Below are 26,897 nucleotides of genomic sequence, written 5' to 3'. Positions count from 1 at the left end.
ATTAGAATCTATTTGAAATTAACACTTTATCATGGCTGGGTACTGTTCTAAGCTCTTATCTTAACAACCTTGAGGGGATCTAGATACAGAGGTTTAGGAACTTGTCCACACTCATTGTGAGTAGGGGAGGATTTAAAACCTGGCTGTCTGGCTCTGTAGAGTTAAAGTTTTTATTTTAGAATAATTTTAATTGGGAAAGTTATAAGTAATACAGAAAGCTCCTGTATAAACTTCACCCACAAAATAACTCTTGACATTTTGACGTTTTGTCTTTTTCCATATATTTATATATATTTTCTGAATCGTTTGGGAGTTTGATCCCTTCCCCCTCGGTACTCCATATATCCCAAGTACAAGGATATTCTTATTACCACAGTAAAATTATCAAACTCAAATGTAACAATGATATACTTTAATTTACCATCCATATTTCACTTTTGTTGATTGTCCTCCTATCTTTGATTATGCGGTTTTTTTTATTTCCTTATAGTTAGTACAGGATCATTGCATTCAGTTGTCATGTTTCTAGTCTCCTTTAATCTTGAACAGTTCCTCAGCTTGTTTAATGACCTTGACAGTTTGAAGAGTACAGGCCAATTTTTTAAAACACAGAGTGTCCTTATTTTACATTTGAGTGATGTTCCTTCATGGTTAGATTTGGATTATGTATCCTGGCCAAAGCCCAATGTAAGTACCTTATGCCCCCTAGAAACACACTGTCCGTGTACACTGTTGATTTTCATTTTAATTGGTCAATGTGATGTCCTATTTCCCCATTTTATAGTTATTATTTTATATCTACCCCTCCACATTTACCAGCATTCTGTTAAAAGGAAGAGCTCTCCTGTCTCTGCTGTTTATTCAATATTATTACCTAAACAGTTTGGACTCCCTTTTCAATGCTGTATAATTTTCATGCCTCTCATCATTTTCTTGAGCACTTCCTTACTTTCAAAGCACATGATATGTTCATCTTGTAATTTCCCTATCTCAGCCCCCAGCTCTGAAATCAGCTATTTCTCCAAGGAGCCCAAGTTACTTTTAGTGGGAAATACTAGATCTGGGTTTCTTGTGTGCTCACTGCTACTGTCAAGTCTGCTTCTGTCCTTTCAGCAGACAGATCAGCATGTATTCTAATACAACCAAAGGACAATAAACCTTTAACTGTTGACTGTGTTTCCAGTTTCCAAAGTTGCTTTGGAACTTTATGATCTTCAGTCATGAAATGTTAACTAAGACCCCCTGATGGCAGAAACCAACTATTATGAATGCCATAGTCAGGAAAACTTCGAGAAATGGACTAAACAATTTGTGAACTTGGTCTTTCCAGTACTGCAGATTGGGAGATTCAAGATCTGCATGGTTTTATCCTAGGTACGAGAAAAGGAGCTGCCCCCACCACTATAAAATATGCCACTCCTGTAATAAATTCTCAGAAAAGCAGTGCACTCACTGGACTATTTATCACTAATGTGCTTAGCCTTAAACTTTGTTGAGGACTACTCAGTCTACTTTATTTTCCAATGTGGCCTATGGTTCATCTATTTTGAAGTTCCATAATCTTGAAAGTGGGTTAAAAAATGTAACATTTTAGAGCTGAGAAGGACCTACAATTTGTTAAGGATTAATTGTTAATTTGTATTTCTCCTTTATCTTGAATTTTAGTTTTAAGGTAATCTTATCTCAAAATGGTCCTGCTAGCTTTGCTTTACCTGTTTTCAAAACACTTTTGAGCTACGAATGTTTTCATCCAAGTATCATGTATGATTATAAACTAAAACTAAAGAGGCTTAGAATATAGACAACTCTATCCTATATTCCACTTGATCTCGATGGCATTTTCCCCAAAGAAAATATTTCTTAGCCACTTCTGGTTGTGCTAATTTATTTTGAAAATTATATTTGTTCAAGTCAGATTTACTCTGGACATTCGTTGTTGAGTTTCTTTAGGTCACCCTGCTGTTCTCAGTTTCCCAGGTGTTTTGTGTGTCTGCCTTGTGCTATTAATTTTCCCGTGGCCTTGTTCATCAGATCCACAGAAACAAATGCAAGTGTTTTTCCTTGCTTCAGAACATGTGCTGTAATCACTATATCTTCTCCCATTTTAGCAGGTGACATGTACCTTGAAAAGAAACATTTAAATTTAGTTACCAGCAAATAGGTTTTAAAAGAGAAAGTTGTGTGCATCTCATAACAGCCTTATGTTACTTATTTACTCCTAAATAGTTTAAAAATAATATCCTTTCTAATTTGAAAGGCTGGTCCTGACCAAGTTATATCTTACTGATTCCTTATGCACACAAATTTCTTTTCCCAAAAATATAGGAAGGGGTTTTCAACTGCCCCTGCCTCCCCGCACCGCCCTATTTTTTTTTTTTTTTTTAGTTTCCCACTTAATATTTATTTGTGGCTAGAGGTTTCCTTGAGCTTTCACTTAATTGGCTTAACTTCCTAGGTGAAGTAACACTTGGTGTTAATATCTTGTCATATCAATATGCAGAATTTATTCAACTCTAAAATGACTTAATAACTATAAGGAATTAATATGAGGCCCTTTTGAATCTCAGGCAGCTCTTGATGGTGGCCAATACTTTGGCAACACATACTTTGAAAGGCCAAAATTATGTTTAGCTTATTAAAAATCCTTTAGGATTGTAGCAGCAGTATCTTAGAAGATCAGGAAATGCAGTGCTAGGTTGGAAGATCTCTGCTCGTAGAGAGATCTTAAGGCAAAGGGTTGTAGAGGGTCTTGAGGCAAAGCAGAGTCATCAAGTGGTCTTATCCTTATCATGTGGAATAAGGTAAGGACTGCTGAATAGGCTCACCAGTGCCCAAGCAGATCCTTCTTTTTGTACGTCTTAATTTCAAAACACCATTTGCATCTTGTCCTGTGATTTGCTTACTGCACTCTCAATTTATTTCCATAGTAGAGAGAGACTGAAAGTTAAGTTAGCCTAAGAAAAGATTTAGATTGTTTAACAACCTGATACATTATTTCCATTGCCCTTGTGATATATCACATTGGCTTTCCCACCCTAACCCCTGCTTCCCCTTCCAACAAAAATCTTTCTTCTCTTGCTTAGGTGGAAAAACCAATTGTCTTGAAACTAAATCCCCGGGCCCTGCACTCTTTAGTGAACGGGACACTGGCAACAGTACTAGTTAATGTGGGAATTTAATTTTTTGCATCTGGAAGTGTTTGACCCCTGCAGGCATTTTCACAACAGTGAAACAAACCTGACATCTGGGGTTCTGCTTCCTTATCATGAGAGCATGTCTGTGCAGTTGCAGAAAAACATGAAGTATTGCAAAACTGGACATTTGTGTTACAAGGCAATGGCGATGTATACGTGAAGGTTTCCTCAACTTTTATTTTTATTCTAGCTTTTCTCTATAGGTACTCAGTACAACCTTCATGAGACATTTGTACAAGTGGCACTTTTAAGGATTGTATGAAAAACAGTTACAAACCGTGAGTTTGTGATGATTTTTTTTCCCAACAGTATGCATATTAGAAGCTGAATGTTTGCCTTTTTGAGTGTTTAGATCATTCCCCATTTATTACTGGTTATATTACTGATTACTTATTATTACTGATATATGTTGTACTTGGAAATTAATTCCTCTAGTTCTAGATTCTAAAACCATGGAATATTTTAAGGCAAATCTATAGCTGCATTTAAGGATGACCAGCTAAGGGCACCTCATGCTTTATTTATGTTACGAATGTGTTTAGTCTCGGTTGTTTGAAATGAGTTACCACGTTGGAAAAAGTTATTTGGGGTACAGTTTGGATACATACGTTATGTTCATGTCGACACTGACTCCGGGTGCTCCCCTTTCTGTGCACATCAGAGCATATGTTGATACGACATCCACTAAAGTGGCTGTCATGCCACCATGGAGGGTGCCCATTTTATTGGTATGCTGCTCTTCTACTTTCACTTCACAAATCACTTTCCCAGGGACAGCAGAAACAAGAGTCACCTAAGTGTAAAAAAAAAAATTTTGAATATTTGGTGGTATTAGAAAAGCCCAAACAGCCTAACAAGAACTATCATTGGATTAAACCAAGTCACCCCCAAAAAGTTGATTCAGAAATTGAAAATCAAGTTACCAATCTCTCTCTGATAGAAATTAACTCTGATGTAAACTGTTTTGAAATAAAAAGGAATACTTAGGGAAAAGCAGGAGCAGTTTTTCTTAATCTCCACTCCTCTGCAGAAATCAAACATTCCGTCTGAGCTTTTCAGCCTGTGTACAACAACCTGGCATCTCTTAATGTCTCCTTAGAAATTTTGCACCAACAAAGCCAGCTGGTCCTTGTGATTTGTTAACCCATTATAGTTTTAATTTGGATGTTCTCTAGTTTTTGCACAAAGTAGTTTTTTAGAATGACTTCATAATGAATGGTTTAAAACGATTTATTGGAAGAAATTGAGTAATTTAATGCATTACTAGAATTAATAAGCTTATACCATAAACTTATTTTAATATGAAAAAAGTTTGATAGAATCCAGCAAAGGTAAATTGCTGCTTTTAAGGTCCTGCCCCATTTATGGTATCATAATGAAAAAATTATATGAAAGATAAAATGTGGAACAATGAATTTAAAATGTTATATCAAACATCTTTAGAAAGGAAACTTAAAGAAAAATAATAGAAATATGTTTCTTATATCCTATCTAAATTACTAGGAAAAAACATCATAGATAATATTTAGAAGCTGGAACTAAACTGTGAATGGAATGTGCTGCATCCGGCAATGTAATTCTCACCGTCACCAGAAGTGTTCAGGCAGAATATGGATGAATATTTGATGTGTCTGTTTTTAGATACAGGAAAGGATGTCTCAAGCATTAAATGGTTTAATTCTAGATAACTACCATTTATTGAGCACTTTCATGTCAGGCACTGTGCCAAAGTCTTTCCATATACTATATAACAAGGAAGGGATTATTTCCAGTTTGTGTAACTTAAATTCAGTGGTTTACTCTCAAGGTCACCCAGGATGTGACAGAACTGAGATTCAGATCTAGGTCTGTCCACCTCCAAGTCTCCCTAGTTGCTAACTATAGAATCTCTAGGTATTCAGCGGCCTTTATGCTCCCACGAGGAAGACATTTCAGCATTTCACAAACTATGACTTTAGTTGTTTGTTGTTGTTTATCCCCTAGAAGGCCCTGATGTAAAACAGAAACAGAACTATAAAATATGAACCATCCTAAATAATATGTTTTGCTTAATGGGTAAATCAATGGAAAAGTAAACGTTAGAACGGGATCAAGTCTATTTATACAATAAATGACCTAGCCACAAGATGTCCTCATAAACTAATAATACACACCAAGCAAGCCCAAGGTGTAAACTCACCTTATTGGGGGCATTTACCTGAGTCTGTCAAGCACTGCAGTCTAAAGATGAACGAGATCAAATCCCTGCTTTTAAGGGGTTCCCAGTCTAAAGGAACAGACACACATGCACACTGCAGTAGAGCGAATTACTGCAGATAGGATAAATACAGGTTGCTGGAAGTAAGGATCTTACTTATCAAAGTATGTTTTCAGGGAAGAGACATTAGGAAAGGCATCCTGGGGAATTATTTGTGGATTGAAGGACGGGCAGGGGTTAGGCAGGTGAAGACAGGAAAAAGCCAGGCACTTCAAGAAACAGAATCGAATAGGAAAGCATCATAGTCACCAAAGGTAGTTTAGTGTAATTTTAAGGTATGGTGTGTTTAGTAGAGCTCAGTTCTTAAAGTTCCATTTTATTATCTAACTTTGGCTGGGATGACAAAAGGTAAAACAAATGTCAATTGGATTTTCTACTGCAGACTACTGATTTTGGTTTTTTTTTTTTTTTTTTTTTGGCTGCATCAGATCTTAATTGCAGCATGCAGGATCTTCGTTGCAGTGTGCGGGCTCAGTAGTTGCAGCACATGGGCTTAGTTGCCCCACAGCATGTGCGATCTTAGTTCCTTGACCAGGGATCAAACCCATGTCCCCTGCGTTGGAAGGCGGATTCTTAACCACTGGACCACCAGGGAAGTCCGCCAAAATACTGATTTTAATATTTATCTTTTTCCACAACTTGAAAGGACAAAGGACATACTAAGATACAAAACTGGTTGAAAAGGTACGTTGGAATAGAGATACTTTTGTACTGGTCAGCCAGATATGGCAGAGAAATGCTTTTATGTGTTGCCAATTCTTTTTGGTTTTTTGGCTGGGCTGCATGGCTTGTGGGATCCTAGATCCCTGACCAGGGACCGAACCTGGGGCCCTCAGCAGTGAAAGTGTGGAGTCCTAACCACTGGACAGCCAGGGAATTCCCTGCGTTGCCAATTCTTGTCTCCCTCAGTAAAAATAAGTAAACCAATGGAAGAAGGGATGTCCAACATTGGGATGTCCATCCCAATGAAGGGATGTCCTACCCAACCTCCCAGAACTAAGAAACAGTCTTGCGGTGGAAGAAACCAATGGAGAGCTACCTGTCTGATGAAGAATGGGGCTGGGGGGGCTTCCCTGGTGGTGCAGTGGTTGAAAATCCACCTGCCGATGCAGGGGACACGGGTTCGTGCCCCGGTCTGGGAAGATCCCACATGCCGCGGAGCAGCTGGGCCCATGAGCCGTGGCCACTGGGCCTGCACGTCCGGAGCCTGTGCTCCGAAACAGGAGAGGCCACAACAGTGAGAGGCCCGCATACCACAAAAAAAAAGAATTGGGTTGTGGGGAGGACACTATTTAAAAAAAAAAAAAAAAATCTCAGTCAAGATATAGGCTGTAGAGAGCACACGTGTTTATTTGGTTACTAACTATGGCTAACTTTGTGTTACAGACCATGCTCAGAAATGTACATGCATTGTTCTATAGGCATTGAGACCCTGTCTCGATCCTCACAAATCTTTGAAGTAGATAGTGTTATCGCCATTGGACCCAGGTGTCTCTGGCTTAACCACTAATGCAAAACTGCCTCCCCTCACATCTCACCTGGACTGCTGCAGACAACTAGGACCTCATGCATCGGGAGGAAGATGGGCGTGTAGCCTTTTGTGATGCCATGGGATCAGAAATATAGCTGTCATGGCCCCAATAATCCTGCAGGTTGGATGACTGCAATAGATTGGCAAGAACTTTTATGGCTCAGCCCAGTCTGACACAACAGACTCCTCAGTTTAGCATAAAAATGGTCTTAAATGGACATGCGCTCATATAAACATCTGCCCTTTTTCTGTATGGCCTGCAGTGTACTGTCTCTTCCCTGCACCTCAGGCATTCACATGAGTTTATATGACTCATGCTACCACAGCATCCCCCACTGCCACCCCTGACCTGCAGGCTCAAATTCCATCACAGAGAGATATGCTTCAGGTGACGAACACAGTTTCTCCCTTCCTCACTTAGCTTTTCAGTAAAGACATTGAGAAGAGATCCCTAATAGTCAACAGCAATGAAGGAGACAGTCCCTAATAGGAAGCTCTGCCCAGAACCCAGAATTATTCTTAGGCCTTGAGGTTTCCAATCTTTCTGGTCTTTAAGAGTCACCGCCTGATTGGGACTGCTGCTGATTGCTGAGCAGCACACACAGGGCCTCTGCTAATGGATAAAGAAACATGTCTCTGGCTCTGTAAGGGTGTCTGTAACGGGCCTCAAGGAGTGTGGCACATGGCATGAGAAAACCTGCACGTATGTACAAACGTGAGTCAACCAAGGATATGGAATGCGAAAGACCACATGTATGCACAAAAGCACAGAGAACAGGTAATACTGGTGGATGAGAATTTTGTGTATTTGTAAAGGAGGCTGTTTTCAAAGCAATTTGCCCTGATGATGGACACAGCTGATTTCACATGTGACACAGTGTAGATACCAGAGGAAGTGTGTCTGAGGATGATGTAAAAATGCACCTGCATATAAGCAGGAAAAGAGGTAAAGAGTAAAATAGAAGGTGGCAGTGCGATAGGGTGGCAACGGCAAGAAAAATAGTTGGAAATTATGTTAAGGGGCCATAAAAAGGCATAAGCTATTCAAGAATTGTGGTTCAGCCATGCTGCTGTATCAGCCCAACCTTTCAGTTTTATAATAAATGTATGTTTTAGTAGCTTAATTACACAGGTGACTAGACCAATAGTTAAGAGTACTAGCTCTGGAGCCAGACTTAGGCAAGATCCTTTTTTTTTTTTTTAAATTATTTTTGGCCGCATTGGGTCTTTGTTGCTGTGCGGGCTTTCTCTAGTTGCAGGGAGCGTGAGCTACTCTTCCGTTGAGGTGTGCGGGCTTCTCATAGCAGTGGCTTCTCTTGTTGCAGAGCACGGGCTGTAGACGTGTGGGCTCAGTAGTTGTGGCTCGCAGGCTCTAGAGCGCAGGCTCAGCAGTTGTGGCGCACAGGCTTAGTCGCTCCGTGGCCTGTGGGATCTCCCTGGACCACGTCCCAGGCATTAGCGGACAGATTCTTAACCACTGCACCACCAGGGAAGCCCCTTAGGCAAGATCCTTAACTGACGTTTCCTTAGCTGTAAAGTGGAGATGATAGCACTACCCTCCTAGAGTTTTATAAAGATTAAGATAAAATTCAAATTAAGTTAGAATGGGGCCTGGCATATCATAGGTGATTAAAACATTTTAATTCTCATCCTTATCAAAGTTGTGACTCAGACACAACAATCAAACTGAAAGTTGGTTTGGATAGTTTCACATTTGCTTAAATTTTTAAAATTTGCTTAAAATTTTTATTTTAAGCAATTTTAAGGTGCAGGGATTTGCTTAAAACTGCCCAGTTGGAATTGTTTCTGTTGCCAAGATCAAGGATGACTTAATTACTAAATTCAGTGGATGCTTTTCAGCCTGTCCCTTACTTGACCTCTCAGCATTCTGCAACATCTAAACTGTTTTCTGGCCTTTCCTGAACTCCCACGTTCACACCTCCGGATTCTTTTCCTCCTCCACTAGCCACTCCACATCCCCTTTGCTGGCTCTTATTCTGCAATGCCCGCCAGGAGTCAGAGGGTCAACTAATCATTCAGACTCACAAGCCCACCAAAGGCTACAGTTGGTGCCAGTTTCACTCAGGATACAGGACAGTTTCTCTAAGGTTAGGTACTATAATACAATGTTAACACACAGGCAGGGAGCGGACAACTTGGGTTTAGATCCCCCTTACTAGTTGTGAGGCCTTAGAATAAGCTTCTATTTACTCATGTGTAAAATGGGGATAATAATAGTACCTGCCCCATCGGGTTGGCAAATGGCAGATTTTATCAAATTATTCTAGAATGCCTATAAAGGTGGATGCTATGAAGGCCTCTGTCACATCAATCACATTGGCAAGATTTCTCTCAAATACAGCTTCTCTGCTGCCTTGAACCTGGAAAAGAGGGGCTAATAGAGGAGGAACTTCCTCACCACCTACAGACTGAGGATTGGGGCTATCCACTGCTCCAGATCTCCTCTCAAGAGGGAAAGCACAAACTTGGGTAGAATTTTTGCAGCTGATCTAGTTTGGAATGTAGTACCTGAATATAGAGTCATTCCCAGGAAGGAATTATGCCCTGCAGGAATGTAAATATGGTGAGCCAGTTATGATAAAGCCACAAGTCAAACAGCAACAAAGAAGTTGAAATAATCTCTGTTCACTGAGGAACAGTATTCCAGAAATATCTATTGGCATATCATGTCGATAAATTTTAAATAATATTACTGTCCTTTTGTGGTAGATCCCAAAGCCTCAAGGTTTTTCTAGTAAGTATAAGGTCAATTCTTACCTTCCTAATCATTTCTGTAGTCTTCAAAGGCTGCTTATCTTTCTCAACCCTGTATGTCCTCAAGGTTCAGTCCTAAGTCCTTAATGCTTCTCTCTAGTCTGTGTTCTTCCTCTTGAGACATCTCATTCACCTACACATCTTCACCTCTCATTTCCACAAGGATGACTCTACACAATTTTACCTTGCTTCGGAACTGCCCTCCCTTATTTCTTTGTGTGTTGGATTCCACATGGTATTTCCAGATCTCACCTGAGATTCCAGATCTCACCTGAGATATGTCCTTCCACATGTGTTATTGTGGGGGAAAGAGTTCCACTGGCAAGTAACTTAAACATAATAAGGTTAAACATGTTTATCACAGAACTAGTCAAAAGTTTTAAGATATAAAAGGGATATAATGGCTCCACTCAGAGGAGAGACATAGTGTAGCCAAATTCAGAGAGACAGACTGTAGATGAGGGTTGCCAGGGCTGGGGAAAAAAGGGAATGAGAAGTTATTGTTTAATGGGTAGAGTTCCAGTTTTGCAAGATGGAACTCTGCTATGGACTTGCTCCCAAAGAGCTCTCAGTGAGGAGAGGGAAGACAGAAAAATCAACAGATATTTTCAATAATGAATAGTAAGTCCTATGATAAAAGTTATCATAGGAAAGTTCTGGAGATGGATGGTGGTGATGTTACAACCATGTGAATGCAATAATTACTATTGAATTGAATACTTTAATATGGTTAAGATGGTGAACTTTATGTTATGTGCATTTTACTACAATTTTAAAAAGGGGGTATACAACATCAATGTTTTCTGAAATTATTTATTCATAGAACTCTTTTTTCTCAGGGCACATCTGATGGGACTGTTCCTTGGAACCCACTTTTCTCCTCTGAGACGATAAACTCCTAGAGTGCGAGGAATTGTGATTGGCATTTCTTTATAACCTAGAGTACTTAGTTTGTTGACTGATTTAAAAGTGATCTTATAGCAAGAACAGGACACTTTCTTTTTTGGGCTTAAAACAAAGTCATTTATTAGATTTTGATTCTGTCAGTTGGCAATTTAGGCGGGGCTCAGCCAGCCAGTTCTTCTGTCGGGCTTGCCTGGACTCACTCTTGTTTCTACAGGCAGCTGGCAGATTGCTAGGAGCTGGTTGACTTAGATGGCATAATTCACATGTATGGTGCTTGGTGCTGGCAGTTGGCTGGAGTGATGGGAGTGACAGACCACATGTAGGACATTTATTTTGCATGTTAGTTTTTCTGAATCAGTGTTTTATAAAAGATAGGTTTTGTGGGTATTTATAAACACTGATAAAACAGAGGTTTTAAAAAGAGAACAGGCTTAAATAAAGAATTTCTAATGTATGATCTCATGCACTGACTTGACATCTGTACCATGACTAATTTTGCAATTTGCCTTTTTCAACAGATCATTTTTAGAGGAACAGAAAGTCACCATCATTTATCAGATTCTATATGCCAGGTCAAAACATCTGTCCAAAAAACAAAATCCCCACTGGAATATTATCAGCCAAATTTTCAAGTGTTATTCTACTTGATTCATTGATTTTGTGGGAGTGGGTGATGGAGCAGACTTGACACAATAGTACTGTACATCTCACTTGCTTCTTACACCCAGAAACATTATTCCTTCTCACCTTTGCAAAAGCAATGAGGTATAGAGGACAAGTGTGTCTGCGAGACAATATACATCTTTACTCCAATTTAGTTTTAACAATATTCTTGCATTTTAAAATCCTGCACTTAAAAGTGAGCATTTCTTGCCTTGAAAAATCTCTGGTGTCATATTTAAATCACCAAAGGGACAATTCTTTGACATAAAATAATTTTGTCAGTCAAGGTCCAGTGAGGCGCAAAAACCACACTAGTTATATTAAGAGACTTAAAGAATTGTTGGGACTTCCGAATCTGCCTGCCAAAGCAGGGGACACGGGTTCGAGCCCTGGTCCGGGAAGATCCCACATGCCACGGAGCAACTAAGTCCGTGCGCCACAACTACTGAGGCTGTGCTCTAGAGCCCGCGAGGCACAACTACTGAAGCCCGCGCGCCTAGAGCCCGTGCTCCGCAACAAGAGAAGCCACTGCCATGAGAAACCCGTGCACCGCAAAACGAAGAGTAGCCCCTGCTCGCCGCAACTAGAGACCCAGTGCAGCCAAAAAATAAACTAATTAATTAAAAAAGAAGAATTATTGGGCTTCCCTGGTGGCGCAATGGTTGGGAGTCCGCCTGCCAATGCAGGGGACACGGGCTCGTGCCCCTGTACGGGAAGATCCCAACATGCCGCGGAGCGGCTGGGCCCGTGAGCCATGGCCGCTGAGCCTGCGCGTCCGGATCCTGTGCTCCGCAACGGGAGAGGCCACAACGGTGAGAGGCCCGCCTACCGCAAAATAAAAAACAAAAACAAAAAAGAATTATTAACCAAAGATTTAGAGAAAGACCACATTCAGTTCCATGCCAACACATGTAGAAATCGCAAGATTTGAACAACCAACTGAAACTTCAGTGCAAAGACATGGTTCATATATTCTTATAGAGAACAACAAAGTTGCAATTTATCTAGTTTTGACCTAGGACAAAATGAATGATAAGAGGATGGTTTAAGTCAAGTGTTCAAAACCTCAGCACTGTTGACGTCTGGAGTGGGTGATTCTCTGTCGTGGGGACGGGGGAGGGAAGCTGTGCAGTGTGGGATGTTCAGCAGCATCCCTGCCAATAGCCGCTAGATGCCAGTCCCACCCCTCCCACCACACTCCAGTTGTGATGATCAAAAATGTCTCCAGACACTGTCAAATGTCCCATGGGGAGCAAAACCACCCTCAAATGAGAACCACTGGTCTAGATCACGTTACCTTAAAATTTATGGTAAAAGGAACCATGTTCACGACTGGATTTATACATCACTAAGCATAAACCTGTACTTTAGCCTGAGCAACTCTTCCCACACGAAAAGTAGACAACTACAAAATCCATTTTTGATACAATTAACAAATACAGAGCACCTACTATGATACTGACCTGTGCAGTTAACATGGTAGCCACTAGTCACCTGTCAGTATTGAGCACTTGAAACATGGCTAGTATGAATTGAGATGTGCTGTAAGTGTAAAATTCACACGGGATTTCAAAGATTAAGTACAAAAAGTACTCTTTTCTACTGATTACATGTTAAATGTTTTGGATATAATGAGTTACTTAAAATATTTTACTAAAATTAGTTTCACTACTTTTAAAAATGTTTATAATATTGTAATAACAATTATATATTACAATTATAAAATTATTATTATAAAATACCTCATTCAAAATGGAGTTGGGAAGCCCTGAAGGGGGAACTTTCCCCCACTTACCACTCCTCCCAGCTTACTTTATAAACCCCAGCAGGAAAAAGGAAGATTTTCTCCTCGTCCAGCAACAACCCAGCTGCTGAGAAACCTCCGCAACTCAACCAATGAGACGACCACAGCCCCAGCTCTCCTCTCCTCCAGCGAACTTGTTCAAAACAGCTCCTCTCAACATTCTCTTCTCCTCGCTATAAAAGAACAGTTGAGGACTTGCCTATAGTTGGCCACAGTTTGCATGTCCCAAAGTGCAATTCCTCTGCTATTTTTGCTGGCTAAGCCATTTTGCTGACTAAACCACTTACGTTTTCGTTTTAAAGGCTGACAGATCAATGTAGGCACACCTAGCCCATAACTGTGCTCCATTAAAGTAGTAATTATTATTACTAAGGTGAATTTAGGGACGCAGTCCAACAGAATCTAGCCAGAGACAATTTATTCAGCGCTCACCACGAACCAAGCATGGTGCGTTCTTTCCCTTCATTAGAAACCGCGCCTTCGCCTCTAATACCTTTTCCAAACTTCTGTCAAAACCGAGAGCCTTTCCTGAGAACTTTATCGCCTCCAGCAGACTCTTTGCCTTACAGCTCATCGTGGACCGTTCGCCGGCTCCCAGGCCCCACTCAAGAATGATTCTTGGAAGAGCAGGGAAGCCCGGAAATTCGCAAAAGAACAAGGACAGAAAGGGCGAAGGGTTTGCAACCTTCTGGGCCCGCGACGCGCTCCAAGCCCGCACTCGCGCGCACCAGCGGCCACGGTGCGACCGCGGCTCGCGCACTGACGTTCCGCGCCTCGTTGTGACCTCGCGCGCACGCGCCGTTTAGCCCTCGCCAGCCCGGGCCCGCTTTCCTGCTGCGCAGGCGCGCTGTCGTCCGCCGAAAGCGGAGCGCGTTTCCGCAAGAGGAGGTTGATGCGCGAGCGCCGGGGCGCTGGGCGCCTGCGCAGAGGCCCAGGAGTCTCCCCGCTCGGCCCGGGTTAGAGGGAGGTGAGCTGGCGAGGATACCATGGAGCAGAAGAGCGGTCCGGACAGTGCACCGGAGGGTGAGCGGGAGGAGGGAGAGCCCGAGGTGAAGAAGCGGAGACTTCTGTGTGTGGAGTTTGCCTCGGTCGCGAGTTGCGACGCCGCCGTGGCTCAGTGCTACCTGGCCGAGAACGACTGGGAGATGGAAGTACGCTTTCGCTGCTTCTCTCTTTCCCGCTCTTTACTTTGGTCCGTGCAGCGCACACGTCCCATCCCTGTGTCTTTGTTTTGCAGAGAGCGCTGGACTCGTACTTCGAGCCGGCAGTGGAGGAGAGCGCTTTAAAAAGCCATCTTGAGACCGCCTCTGAGCCCGAGCCATGGTGAGTGATGAAGGGGCGGGGACGACTCTGGGCGGGGGCAGTTTGTACTGGGTTGCGTTGGGCGTCCTGGGACCTGCAGTCGAGTTGGACGGCCGGGTGTGAGTAGAGGCAAGTCTCGCCTCTGAATAGCCGGAGGCTGAGGGTTTGTGTTGGTGCGTAGGATGGAGACGCGTCCCAGCAGCGGAGCTGACGCTTCTCTCCCGAAGTCCAGGCTGTCACTTCGAAGGTACTTTGGAGTCGGGGGGTGGGGAGTGGGGGAATATCTGAAATGTAATTTTTTGACTCCAAGTTTAGGAAATATGTAAGCAAGAGTTTCAAAACAAATGAATGAGGCAAAATCCTCTACTGAGGAATGGTAACTTGGAAGTCTTCTTGCTTCTTGTACTGTTGTTGTTTATTTACTCTTTACCGCCCGGCCAGGATAATAGTTTTTATAAACTGCACATCCGCCCCTATTATTCCAGTGCTCCCTCCCCAATTCATGCACTTCTGCTCTTAAAGTCCAGGTGCCTTACAGGTCCCTCCACGGTTTGACCATATTTCTGGGTTCGTTTCCTTTCACACTCTCTTTCCTACCCTACAAAACTTTCAGGCATACCAAACTTTCCCTTTCTCCAGTGGGCCATTTTTTCTTGCCTTTCAAACTTTGTAAAGATATTTATCATCTCTGCCTAGAACCCTTTTCTTCCTCCTTCCTTGCTAAGTAACATTTATCTTAAAAGTCCAGCTTAGACATTGTAAGGTCGGATCTTAACAAACGGCACCGCGAAACAGAGGAAAGCTTCAAGTGAGCTTTATTAGGGAGCGCTCCTGGGCGAGGGGCGAGGTTCACTGGTCCGAGAGAAAGGGGCCAGAGAAGTCGCGCCCAGTCCTAGGCGTGGGAAATTTTTACTGGGGTGTAAGGGAGGGGTGGTTTGCTATGCAGGGTGATTCCTTATTTGGTGAAGCCACGGCTGGGCTAGGTATTGACCAGCTTACTTTCAGGGGTTTGCGTCTCCCACCCCTCCCCCACCCCCCCGTCCTTGGGGCGGGAAGTCGGGGGAGAGAGTCTCTGTTGATTCTCAGAATACGTGAGAACGCTCTGCCTCAGTGCTGCTTCTTCCTGGAACCAGCTGATGCTTCCTCTTCCCCGGGCCAGCTGGCCTTACAGACATGACTTGTCTTCAAGAAGCTTTCCCTGATTTCCCAAGTCTGGGTAAGGTTCTCCTCTTAAGTAATTCTGTATAGCATCATGCATGACAACTTAATTCATATTATAATCGCTATTTAGTATTTTATATCTCCCACTAGACTACACGTTTGGTGAAGACAGTATCTGTTCATACATTGTTGATTTCCCAAAGTCTCATACAGTATTTGGCAGGTAACAAGCTCTCAATAAGTATGAACTGAATATATAAAGTTCTCCCAGCTGTATGGGCAGCCTCTACAGTTAACTGTCCATCGTAGATACTCTTTCCTCCCTGTGATCTTTTCAGCTGCACTGTCTTTTAAATGTGATAAGATCATTTCATTAGGCTCCTTTCTCCGTCTGCCTGGCCTGTTGTTGGGGAATTGGCTACCCATTCATAGTGACATATCTCTGGCTCCCATGTTGTATCAGCTAGAGCCAGTTAGATTAGTAGATGTTCACCTGGCCCGTGCTGGCCAGTCAGATCCTCTCTCCTGGGATTAGGACCAAGAGTGTTTAGTGAATCTTCCTGTCAAGCTGGGACTGTACATGTTAACTCAGTACCTGTGGGGGACCCATACCCCTACTCCTTTGTGCATGGGGAAGCTGAGAATGCTAGTCTGCAGAGAGAGAGTGAAACCAAGGGACGCTGAGTAGGATTGAGAGAGAGCCTTGATCGAACTTCCATAGGCATAGCTGTGTTCCTTTACTTGGCTCTGGGACACGATTGTTTCCTTGTGAATCCTTTTGTTTTACTCAGACTAGCCTGTGTTGGCGTCTGTTAGTTGTATCCTAAATTGTAGTCAGTAGAGAAATTGGAACAAAGGAGGTGGAGTCCCTGAAATCGTCCCTCAAAAAAAAAGTGGGTGGAGCTGAGTAATGGTGGGGTAGAGGACCATTAGGAGTCCCCTAGCCCAGAATCATGAATTGGCAGAAAACAAGCAAAGTGATGGATGAGGCTGTGGTCTGTTGTCTCTTGGAACTCAGATCAAATGCCAGTGAGAGTGAGGCTTTATCTATAGCATAGAATAAGAATCCACACTGATATAAATACGTTTGTCCAGGAGTGAAGGGAACACTTTCCCTCACAGTAGAATTCCAACTACCAAATGTTGAAGACATGTGAGAATTAGAAAAAAAATTACCATTTGGGAACTATCTTGGTAGTAATTATCTCAGACAGGAATCATCAATGGACACTAAAACTAAGGGACTTGCCTGGTGGCGCAGTGGTTAAGAATCTGCGTACCAATGCAGGGGACACGGGTTTGATCCCTGGTCCGGGAAGATCCCACATCCCACTGAGCACCTAATCCCCTGCACCACAACTACTGAGCCTGCTTGCTGCAACTACTGAGCCCATGTGCTGCAACTACTGAAGCCCGCACGCCTAGAGCCCGTGCTCCACAACAAGAGAAGCCATTGCAATGAGAAGCCCACGCGCCACAACAAAGAGTAGCCCCTGCTCGCCGCAACTATAGAAAGCCCGCACGCAGCAATGAAGACCCAACGCAGCCAAAAAAATAAATAAATTTAAAAAAAACAAAAACTAATAGGTAAAAGTTGATGAGAAACAAGACATTTACATAGTCTCAAAGTACCTACCCGCAAAATACTTATTACATGGGGGGAAATCATAACTGTGCAGTGGAGAAACCAAGGGATCAAAGTTAACGTGACCAGTACTGGAGACAAATCCAGTACTGTTGGATCAGGCCTCCTGACGTGATGCACTGAGGAGGACACCCTATCACTTCTGTGTGATTCCTGCCAAAAAATGCACATCCTCAGAAAACATCAGACAAACCCAACCTGAAGGACATTCTACAAAATAAATGGCCTGTATTCTTCAAAAACATCAAGGTCAGGAGAGACAAAGACGGAAGAACTATTCTGGATCAAAGAAGCTTGAAAGAAATTCATGGCATCTCAATGCAACATGTGATCCTGGATTAGGACATTACTGGCACAATTGGCAAAGTTTGAATAGATCTTTAAATTATATAATAACATTGTATCAATGATAATTTTCTGATTTTTGATAATTGTACTAGGGTATGTATGTATGTCCTTATTTTTAGGAAATGCATTCAGAAGTATTTATGCAAATGTTTCAGAATAAAAAGAGTAAAGCAAGTAAATGTTAATTAAGTAAAACGTTAACATTTATCTGGATGAGTGGTGAGTAGAATTCTTTTTACTGTTTTCTAAGAGTCTAAAATTATTTCAAAAAGAGTTTAAAAGTTAACTAGACTTATCATGGTGATCATTTTGCAGTGTATACAAATATTTAATCATTATATTGTGTACCTGAAACTAGTATAACATTATCTGTTAATCATACCTCAATAAAAAAAATTTTTCAGGAGTTCCCTGGCAGTCCAGTGATTAGGACTTGGTGCTTTCACTGCTGTGGCCCGGGTTCACTTCCTGGTTGGGGAACTAAGATCCCAAAAGCTGCGTGGCGTGGGCAAAAGAAATTTTTTTTAATTAAAAAATAAAATTTTTTTAAAGAAGTTAAAAATTGGCATTACATTTATTAAAATTATAAATACAAAACCCTAGTTCTTAAATTTATGTATATTTTATAAATGCTTAGCAGTCGCCTTTTAATAATGTTTGTCCCTCCACTCAAATGTCTGGGCCTTGGTGGGAAAGGTGGGGTCAGGCAGACCTGTGGGCTGGAGCCCATATACTTGGTCTCTCCAGCATGATAGTCTCAGATAGTCAGATTTCTCATGTAGCAGCTCAGCGTTCTTGTTGGGCAGAGTGTTCCAGAAGGCTTGAGTGAAAGCTACAAGGCTTCTTATGGCCAAGCCTCAGAAATCCCAGAATAATCCTTCTCACTATATTCTATTGGTCAAGCAAGTCACTAAGGTCCAGATTCAAGGGGAAGGGTATTAGTTGGACTTCACCTCTCAGTGAGGGGAATAACAAAGAATTGCAGCCATTATTTATCTGGCACAATGAGATCTTATTTCAAATGTGATTTAAAGTGAATCCAGATAAATGTGGAAATCTTACATTACTCAGTCTGATTTGGGGTCATAATTTATCAAATCATTTTAGTGACCTATGTCACTGAGGGATATTGAGTTGGTTCTAAGTGAGTAGACATTTGGATAACAGTAAGAATCTATTTTTCCTCACTCATCAGACTCTTGCTCTTCTATAGGCAGATACTTTTAGGACTCTTAAAGTTTATTTACCTGTAGAATGAGGGCTACAGAGAGTCACAAAATAATTTTTAAATTAATCAGTTTATAGATTATTTGCAAAGTTGTGTTTCATTCTTATCTTGCCAGTGTTGACCTAACCAAGGAAGAAACAAGTGATTCCACTAGTTCTAAAACCAGCACATCTGAAAATGTTCAGCAAGAAGATGGCAGCATGTTCTCTTTCATTACCTGGAATATTGATGGATTGGACCTAAACAATCTGCCAGAGAGGGCTCGAGGGGTGTGTTCCTATTTAACTTTGTAAGTATTATTACATCTGTGTCATGGTAATGTGATAACGTGTCTTACCTGCCTATAAGGAGGGTAACGGTTCAAGGTTATGGGCTTTGGAATCGGTCCTGACTTCAGAGTCCAGCTGTCAGAGGAAACATATGAAGGAATTGGGAGTGACTGCCTCTGGGAGCAGGATTGTGGCTTGGGGTACAGAGGGAATGCTAATTTTTGTTCATAGCCTTCTAGTACTATTTTATTTACTAAACTGTGTGTATAATTATTGCTATGAAAAGAAAATTACCAAAAGGATCCGTATCTGCCACACACTAGCTCTGTGACCTTGTGGAACCATTTGTAAGCCACTTCAGTTCTCCAGAGCTCAGTTTTCTTCATCATGGATAATAACTGTTTCAAGAGGATTGAAGAAAATAACACTTAAAGCATCTGTTAAGAGTGAGGACCGGGGCTTCCCTGGTGGCGCAGTGGTTGAGAGTCCGCCTGCCGATGCAGGGGACACGGGTTTGTGCCCCGGACCGCGAAGATCCCACATGCCGCGAGCGGCTGGGCCCGTGAGCCATGGCCGCTGAGCCTGCACGTCCGGATCCTGTGCTCCGCAACGGGAGAGGCCACAACGGTGAGAGGCCCGCGTACCACAAAAAAAAAAAAGAGTGAGGACCATTGTAGACTCTTAATATTATTGGTTTGTAGTGTCAATGATTCCTGTTCTTCTAACTTTGAAGGGTTGTCATGTATATGTTTTTTTTTTATTTTATCTTTACAGTATTATTTGTTAAATAGCACAGGTCTTTCTCATTTTATAGTTATTAAAGGTCAGCATAAATATTGAATATTAGGTGTCCTAGAGGACTATAATTTTGTGTTTCTTTTATGCTGTGGCATTTTCCTAATCTAGGTAGCTGCAAATGAAATGGTATACCTCATATTTTTCATAAATTGATGTGTTTAATTAGGTACAGCCCAGATGTGGTATTTCTACAGGAAGTTATTCCCCCATATGCTGCCTACCTAAAGAAGAAAGCAAGTAGTTATGAGATTATTACAGGTAACAGTTTTCCTGTTATTTAACTTTTTCTTTGAAAAATAAGGTGAGAGATAAACCAAAGTTAGACAATTGGAACATAGACAGGAAAAAGCACAAATAAAGTAAGTTTGAGAAAAAGAAGTCAGACACAGGATACTAAAAAAATCATAGGAGAATATTACATATGTGGAAAAATGGTTGAAATGGATGATTTTTCAGGAAAATATAAATTGCCAAAATTTGAGGCACTAAGTAGCTTTTTGGTGAAATCAAATTGTTAGAAAATGTTTAAATGTGGTGATTGCACTGTGGTTATGCTTTTTCAAAAAGTCTTTATTAATTTTTTATTTATTTCGTTCTTTTTCTACCTTTTTGCCCTGAATATTTTAGTTTTTGATTTTTCATCTATTTTGTTTTTACTAAGTGCATTTTAATATACCACTTTGGCTTCATTTCGTGACTTTTGGCTAAATGTCACGTTTTCTTTGACTTTCACTTTTACCTAGTGTATGATTTTAATTTTGATTTACTTTTTAATCCAAAATTGCTGAAGAGAGAGTTCTCTCTATCTGCCTTTCTCTCTCTCTCTCTTTGCGGGACAACTTTTCTGCATTCTCTTGGGGATTCCTTTTGCCTGTCTTCTGTTTTGGTTATCTTGTTTTCTGAATCCCATGCTTTCTTCCTTGTTTTACTTCCTCATTTTATTGGAGCACATTCTCTGGTCACTTTCTAAGAAGTAGCACATGGGGAGTGAAGTTTTTGAATCCCAGCCTATTTGGAAATGCCAATGTTTTATTCTCATAGTTCCTTGATAGTTTGGCTGGACAAAGATTTCTAGGTAGAAAGTCATTTTCCCACAGAATTTTGAAGGCATGGTTTCAGTGTTTTCTAGTTTCCATTATTGATGATTAGAAGTCTGATGCCATTCTAATTCTTGATCTTTCTTCCCCCCCTTCCCGCTCTGGAAGCTTTGAGGCTCTTCTTTTTTTTTTTTTTGCGGTATGTGGGCCTCTCACTGTTGCGGCCTCTCCCGTCGCGGAGCACAGGCTCCGGACGCGCATGGCTTACAGGCCCAGCCGCTCCACGGCACATGGGATCTTCCCAGACCGGGGCACGAACCCGCGCCCCCTGCCTCGGCAGGTGGACTCCCAACCACTGCGCCACCGGGGAAGCCTGAGGCTCTTGTTTTTAACTCCAGTGTTTTGGGGGTCTTTTTTTCATTTATTATGCCAAACATTTGGTAGGACCTTTCAATCTGGAGGTTTGTGACCTTCAGTTCTGGAAAATTCTTTTTTCTGTCTCTCTCTTCTTTCCTCCCTCCCTCTACCTCCTCCTTTCTCTCCCTCTCCTCCTTCTTTCCACCTGCTAGACTCTCCACCTGCCATCTTTCTAGTCTGCTGTCCTCCTCCCTGCCCCTCCCTTTCCCATTCTTCTCCTTTCTCTTCCTGTCCCTCTTTTCCTGGTTCCCCTCCGTTCTGATAAACCAGTTACCACTGCTCCACCTACTTAGTTCTCTGAAAAACTTGGAAGCTTTCATTCATTGCCCCTCCATTTCTGTTTCTTCTTGCAAGTTTATACCTTTCTAAAGTTTTTATTCACTTACTGTGATTTTTCTGGTGCTTCCCGAGTGAAAAGTAACTGCATGTCAAGTTGCCTCAGTTTAAGTCTCATCTACTCTGCCTTTCAGAAATTTTTCAAATTTTTATGTTTGGTATTGGCACTGTTAACTGTTTTGGGCACTTATGTAAATGCATTTTTATTTTTGTATTTCTTGCATACTTCCAGTTACACTTTTATATTTCTTCCATGCTTACAGTTACAGAGGGACTTGGTTGACCATCTTCAACTATTTTGAAATAATAGTTTACTTTTAAGATTTATATCCATTTAAATATCTATACCTGCTTGTTATAAAATTTTCAGTAGGGGAGCTTGGGATAAACTGCAGATACCCCTGATCTCTCAGCGTAAATTCTTTTCCGCACACATCTGAAGGTCGTGAAGAAGGATATTTCACAGCTATAATGTTGAAGAAATCGAGATTGAAATTTAAAAGCCAAGAGATTATTCCTTTTCCAAATACAAAAATGATGAGAAACCTTTTGTGTGTGCATGTAAGTAATTTTTTTAAATTGACTGTTTTTTTAAAAAAAAGAATGAACTGTTTTTTTCACAGTTCCATGATGGGGTCCTTTTTAAGAAACCATTGTCTTTAGAAAAATATTTACTCCTCACTTATAGGTTCTTTTAAATAGTCTTAAAGAACTTTATAAATTAAATTTTTACATACATTTCAAATATAGACAAATTGTAAAAATAAAATCCTTGATTCATTAGATGTTTTCTTAATGTATAAGAGTTTGCTAACATTCCACAGTTGCTTCCTAAAGTAGTTTTTTTTTAAATTTTTTAATATTTTTTATTAAATGCACTGTACTTGGTACTGTGTTGTACTCTGTGAGTCTTACACAAATGAGTCAAATAGATCTTGGTCTCATAGAGCTCATAGATTAGCAGGGGAGAGATTGTATGTATAGTACCTAAAATAAATGAAAGGCATAAATGCCATGGGAGAGGTATAATGATATGCCATGGAAGTTTAGAGAAAGGAAAGATGATTTTCAGCTGCACTGTTTAGTGAACGTTTCATGATGGAAGTTGGGTTTGAATTGGGCCCTGAAAAATATGTAAAATGTAGACATTAAGAACAGTGCAGGGCTTCCCTGGTGGCGCAGTGGTTGAGAGTCTGCCTGCTGATGCAAGGGACACGGGTTCGTGCCCCAGTCCGGGAAGATCCCACATGCCTCGGAGCAGCTAGGCCTGTGAGCCATGGCCGCTGAGCCTGCGCGTCTGGAGCCTGTACTCCGCAATGGGAGAGGCCACAACAGTGAGAGGCCCGTGTACCGCAAAAAGAAAAAAAAAAAAAGAACAGTGCAGGTGGCAGAACCACCATGAGCAAACATTTGCAAATTGTACATAGCAGGGTATGTATATATGAAAGAGGGCATGTGTAGCTATAAACGAGCCTTCTATTCAGTTGGATGTAGAGGGCACAAAGGGGGTAGTGTGACGACAGGTTGGTAAAGTAGGTTGGATCCAGATTATAGGAGATCATGAATGCCCAATGTGAAGGAATTTGAACTGGACTCTGCAGGCAATTAGTTTAAATAATGAGAGATCTTACATTGTTGGTATCTTAATTGCAAATGGTAAGTGATTCTCATTCATTCATTTAACTGACATTATTTTGAGTTACCTATGTGCCAGGCTCTCGGTAACATAGTAATAAATAAAAGAGCCATCTTTGCTTTCAAATGACTCAGGGCTTTGTAGGAGGGAGATAACTGTGCTGCAGTTCGATCTAGGGGACTTTATAAACAGTCTACACAGCATGCTGTAGGAGGATAGGGGAGGGAGCCACTGATGCCTGGGATGCTGGGGAAGGGCTCCCAGTGGAGTTGACATTCAAGGGAGGTTTTGAAGTATTAGTGGGTACTTGCTCAGTATTCTTTGACCTTTAAGGATAAGCACAGTGCTGATTATATAGTTTCAGTCTAGTAAATATTGATATATACCAATCAGTTGAATAATTACTGATTCTGTTAACAAAGTTCAGTGTTAATTGTTAGTGGATCATTTTAACAACTCTGATTATTTATCTTGTTGCAGGTGAGTGTGTCAGGAAATGAACTTTGCCTTATGACTTCTCATTTGGAGAGCACCAAAGGGCATGCTAAGGAACGAATGAATCAGTTGAAAATGGTTTTAAAGAAAATGCAAGAGGCTCCAGAGTCAGCTACAGTTATATTTGCAGGAGATACAAATTTAAGGGATCACGAAGTGAGTGATGAAGTCATTTCAGTGTTTATGGGCAGATTATTGCTGTGGAAACTCATTTAGGTTTCTTTTGACTAAAGCTATTAAAACTAGGACTTTGATCTGTTCATAATGTATACGTCACCTTGCAGGTGCAATTCAGCAAATGATTATTTAGCCTGTGCTACTTGCCTGGCACAGGGGAAGCAGAGGCAGAAGGGGCTGTTACATTATTGGGTGAAAACATATATATGGTATATGAAACAGACAACACAAAACAATATATATTGATTAACAAGAGGGGTTTAGAGAAAATAATGATTAGAAGAATTTAGAAAAGTTCATTTATTTGCAGTTTCTTAGTTGTAAGATAAGAAGAACAGAAAGATTTGACTAACATAGTTGTCCCTAACTCTCTTCCTTCTGGATTTTCTGTTTTCAATCTTTTTTACCTTCATGACATTGGATTTGGCAGTGATTTCTTGGATATGACACCAAAAGCACAGACAACAAAAGAAAAAATAGATAAGGTAGACTTCATCAAAATTAAAAACTGTAGTGCATCAAAGGGTATTATCAATGGAGTGAAAAGGCAACCCGTGGAATGGTAGAAAATATTCGCAAATCATATATCTGATGAGATATTCAGAATAGTCAGAATATACAAAGACCTCCTACAATTAAAAAAAAAACACACTGGGCAGGGGACTTCCCTGGTGGTCCAGTGGTTAAGAATCTGCCTTCCAATGCAGGGGACACAGGTTCCATCCCTGGTCGGGGAACTAAGATCCCACATGCAGCAGGACAACTAAGCCCACACACCGCAACTACTGAGCCCACGTGCTGTGGAGCCCAGACACCACAGCTAGAGAGCCCGTACGCCACAACTAGAGTGCCCACGTGCCACAGCTTTGGAGCCCACATGCTCTGGAGCCCACGCACCACAACTAGAGAGAAGCCAGCACGCCGCAATGAAAGATCCCATGTGCCACAACTAAGACCCGACGCAGCCAAAAATAAATAAATACAATTTAAAGCTTTTTTTTTTTTTTTTTTTTGTGGTACGCGGGCCTCTCACTATTGTGGCCTCTCCCGTTGCGGAGCACAGGCTCCGGACACGCAGGCTCAGTGGCCATGGCTCACAGGCCCAGCCGCTCTGCGGCATGTGGGATCTTCCCGGACCAGGGCACGAACCCGTGTCCCCTGCATTGGCAGGCGGACTCTCAACCACTGCACCACCAGGGAAGTCCTAAATACAATTTAAAAAAGAAAAAAATGGGCAAAAGATTTAGACATTTCTCGAAAGAAGATATACAAATGGCCAGTAAGTTCATGAAAAGATGTTTAACATCATTGGTCATGAGAGAAATGCACATCAAAACCATGATGAGATAGCACTTCACATCTATTAGTATGACTATTATAAAAAACCAAAACAACAGAAGAGAGAAGGGGCAAATTTCAGACCTCTCTGTCTCTCTTGATATTTATATATTACCTACTTATTATCATGCAGTAAAATAATTTTATAATATATCTGGTTGTATCTAGTTTTGCATTTGTGCATTAATAAATAATCTGTGGCATTCTGATTTGAAAAGTTGCACTTAGATGTGGTAACGGTAAAGACCTTTTTAATATAAGGGAAAAGAAGACTGAAAAGAGTTTTCTTTCTTTTTCTTTTTAGGTTTCCAAATGTGGTGGTTTACCCAGCAACACTTTGGATGTCTGGGAGTTTTTGGGCAAACCTAAGCATTGCCAGTATACATGGGATACACAGATGAACTCTAATCTTGGAATAGCTGCTACTTGTAAGCTTCGTTTTGATCGAATATTTTTTAGAGCAGCAGCAGAAGGCGGCCACATTATTCCCCGAAGTTTGGACCTCCTTGGGTTGGAAAAACTGGACTGTGGTAGATTTCCTAGTGATCACTGGGGTCTTCTGTGCACCTTAGATTTAATATTGTGAACTGCTTTTCAAATACGAGTTTTAAATGTTCTGAGCAATTTTGTTCTGTGTTTTTGCAAATATAATTGCTACCTGTCTGGAAAGGTAGTTTAATATGGAGGAATTAATATACTGGATCATTGTAACAAAAGAAAAAACGACTGTGATTTTATTTTGTGGATTGTGTCCTCAGATTTCAGAACTAAATCTTAGTGTTTATTTAAATGAAAGCATACCTGTGTTCAGAACATGAGGCCTCTTAAGGAAAGGTCACAAAGGCTATCTTGTAATAGTGCTCACAGCTGCTGGCTAGATCTGCATTTAAATAGATTGCAGCTGTCCTACATCAGACTTTTTGTCAGCTAACAGTGCGTAATTGGTAAGCTAGAAATGAACTCATGATTTAAGATCCCTTAACTTTTAAAAATTCATGTTTGTAGTTATGTCACCAACAGAGGCAAAGTTAGGCTTGATAATGATTAAAGTCAGTTTTATAGAGGCATTGGACTTTTTTTCTAAGAGAAAAATAAATGTGTAAAAAGAATTAGCCTTTTAGTTTTGCTACTTGTAAAACTGAAAATTTTTCAAGACGTGAATGAGGAGCACTTCTACATGTGCTTTAAGGAAACATTTTTTTCCCCCATAAGAGAATGTACTTTAAATAAAGAATTCTGCTTGTTTATAGTTTGTTTTAGTATGTTTTTGTGCTCATGTTGAGATTGAAGTTTTTACCTGCTTCCTGTTTCTGGCTCCACTACTACTGTTTCACCTTTGTGTGGAAGAAAACGGCTTTCCACGTTGCTTCTCACTCTGCCAAGTATTGCCAAGAATATATTGACTTCCTCAGTATATAAAAATGAAAACTGGCAGTAATAATTAGAATGAGAAGTGGCAGAAACTTATTTTCATCAGGGGTGTCAAAATTAACAACTAAAACACCTAAAAAAAGACAAGCTGGGGTTTCCCTAGTGGCGCAGTGGTTGAGAGTCCACCTGCCGATGCAGGGGACGCGGGT

At 41.1% G+C, this 26,897-nt stretch overlaps 2 protein-coding genes across 6 annotated transcripts; one reads left to right on the top strand and one right to left on the bottom strand.

Annotated features, from left to right (window-relative positions):
* Nucleotides 1–55: 55 nt before the first annotated feature.
* Nucleotides 56–14,192, bottom strand: ACOT13 (acyl-CoA thioesterase 13). The gene is made up of 4 exons (XM_079933704.1): nt 14,116–14,192; nt 13,624–13,747; nt 3,803–3,987; nt 56–2,122 (listed from the first exon to the last, which is right to left on the bottom strand). Exons 2-4 carry the CDS (start codon nt 13,702–13,704, stop codon nt 1,966–1,968), a joined length of 423 nt encoding a protein of 140 aa, XP_079789830.1. The 5' UTR covers nt 13,705–13,747; nt 14,116–14,192; the 3' UTR covers nt 56–1,965.
* TDP2 (tyrosyl-DNA phosphodiesterase 2) lies at nt 13,996–26,556 on the top strand. Of its 5 annotated transcripts, none has more exons than XM_079933696.1 (8): nt 13,996–14,281; nt 14,368–14,453; nt 14,614–14,679; nt 18,930–19,103; nt 20,048–20,139; nt 22,114–22,232; nt 23,788–23,958; nt 25,622–26,556. In XM_079933696.1, the coding sequence occupies exons 1-8, from the start codon at nt 14,117–14,119 to the stop codon at nt 25,901–25,903; spliced, it is 1,155 nt and encodes a 384-aa protein (XP_079789822.1). In that variant the 5' UTR covers nt 13,996–14,116; the 3' UTR covers nt 25,904–26,556. The 5 variants fall into 5 exon arrangements, with proteins under 5 accessions (XP_079789822.1, XP_079789823.1, XP_079789826.1 ...); XM_079933700.1 differs by having other exon boundaries at nt 14,009–14,097; XM_079933699.1 differs by having other exon boundaries at nt 14,058–14,153.
* The last annotated feature ends 341 nt before the right edge of the window (nt 26,557–26,897 follow it).

This window comes from Stenella coeruleoalba (assembly GCF_951394435.1).
Source record: "Stenella coeruleoalba genome assembly, chromosome: 10".
Lineage (NCBI taxonomy): Eukaryota > Metazoa > Chordata > Mammalia > Artiodactyla > Delphinidae > Stenella > Stenella coeruleoalba.
This window is presented reverse-complemented; position numbering and strand designations above follow the sequence as displayed.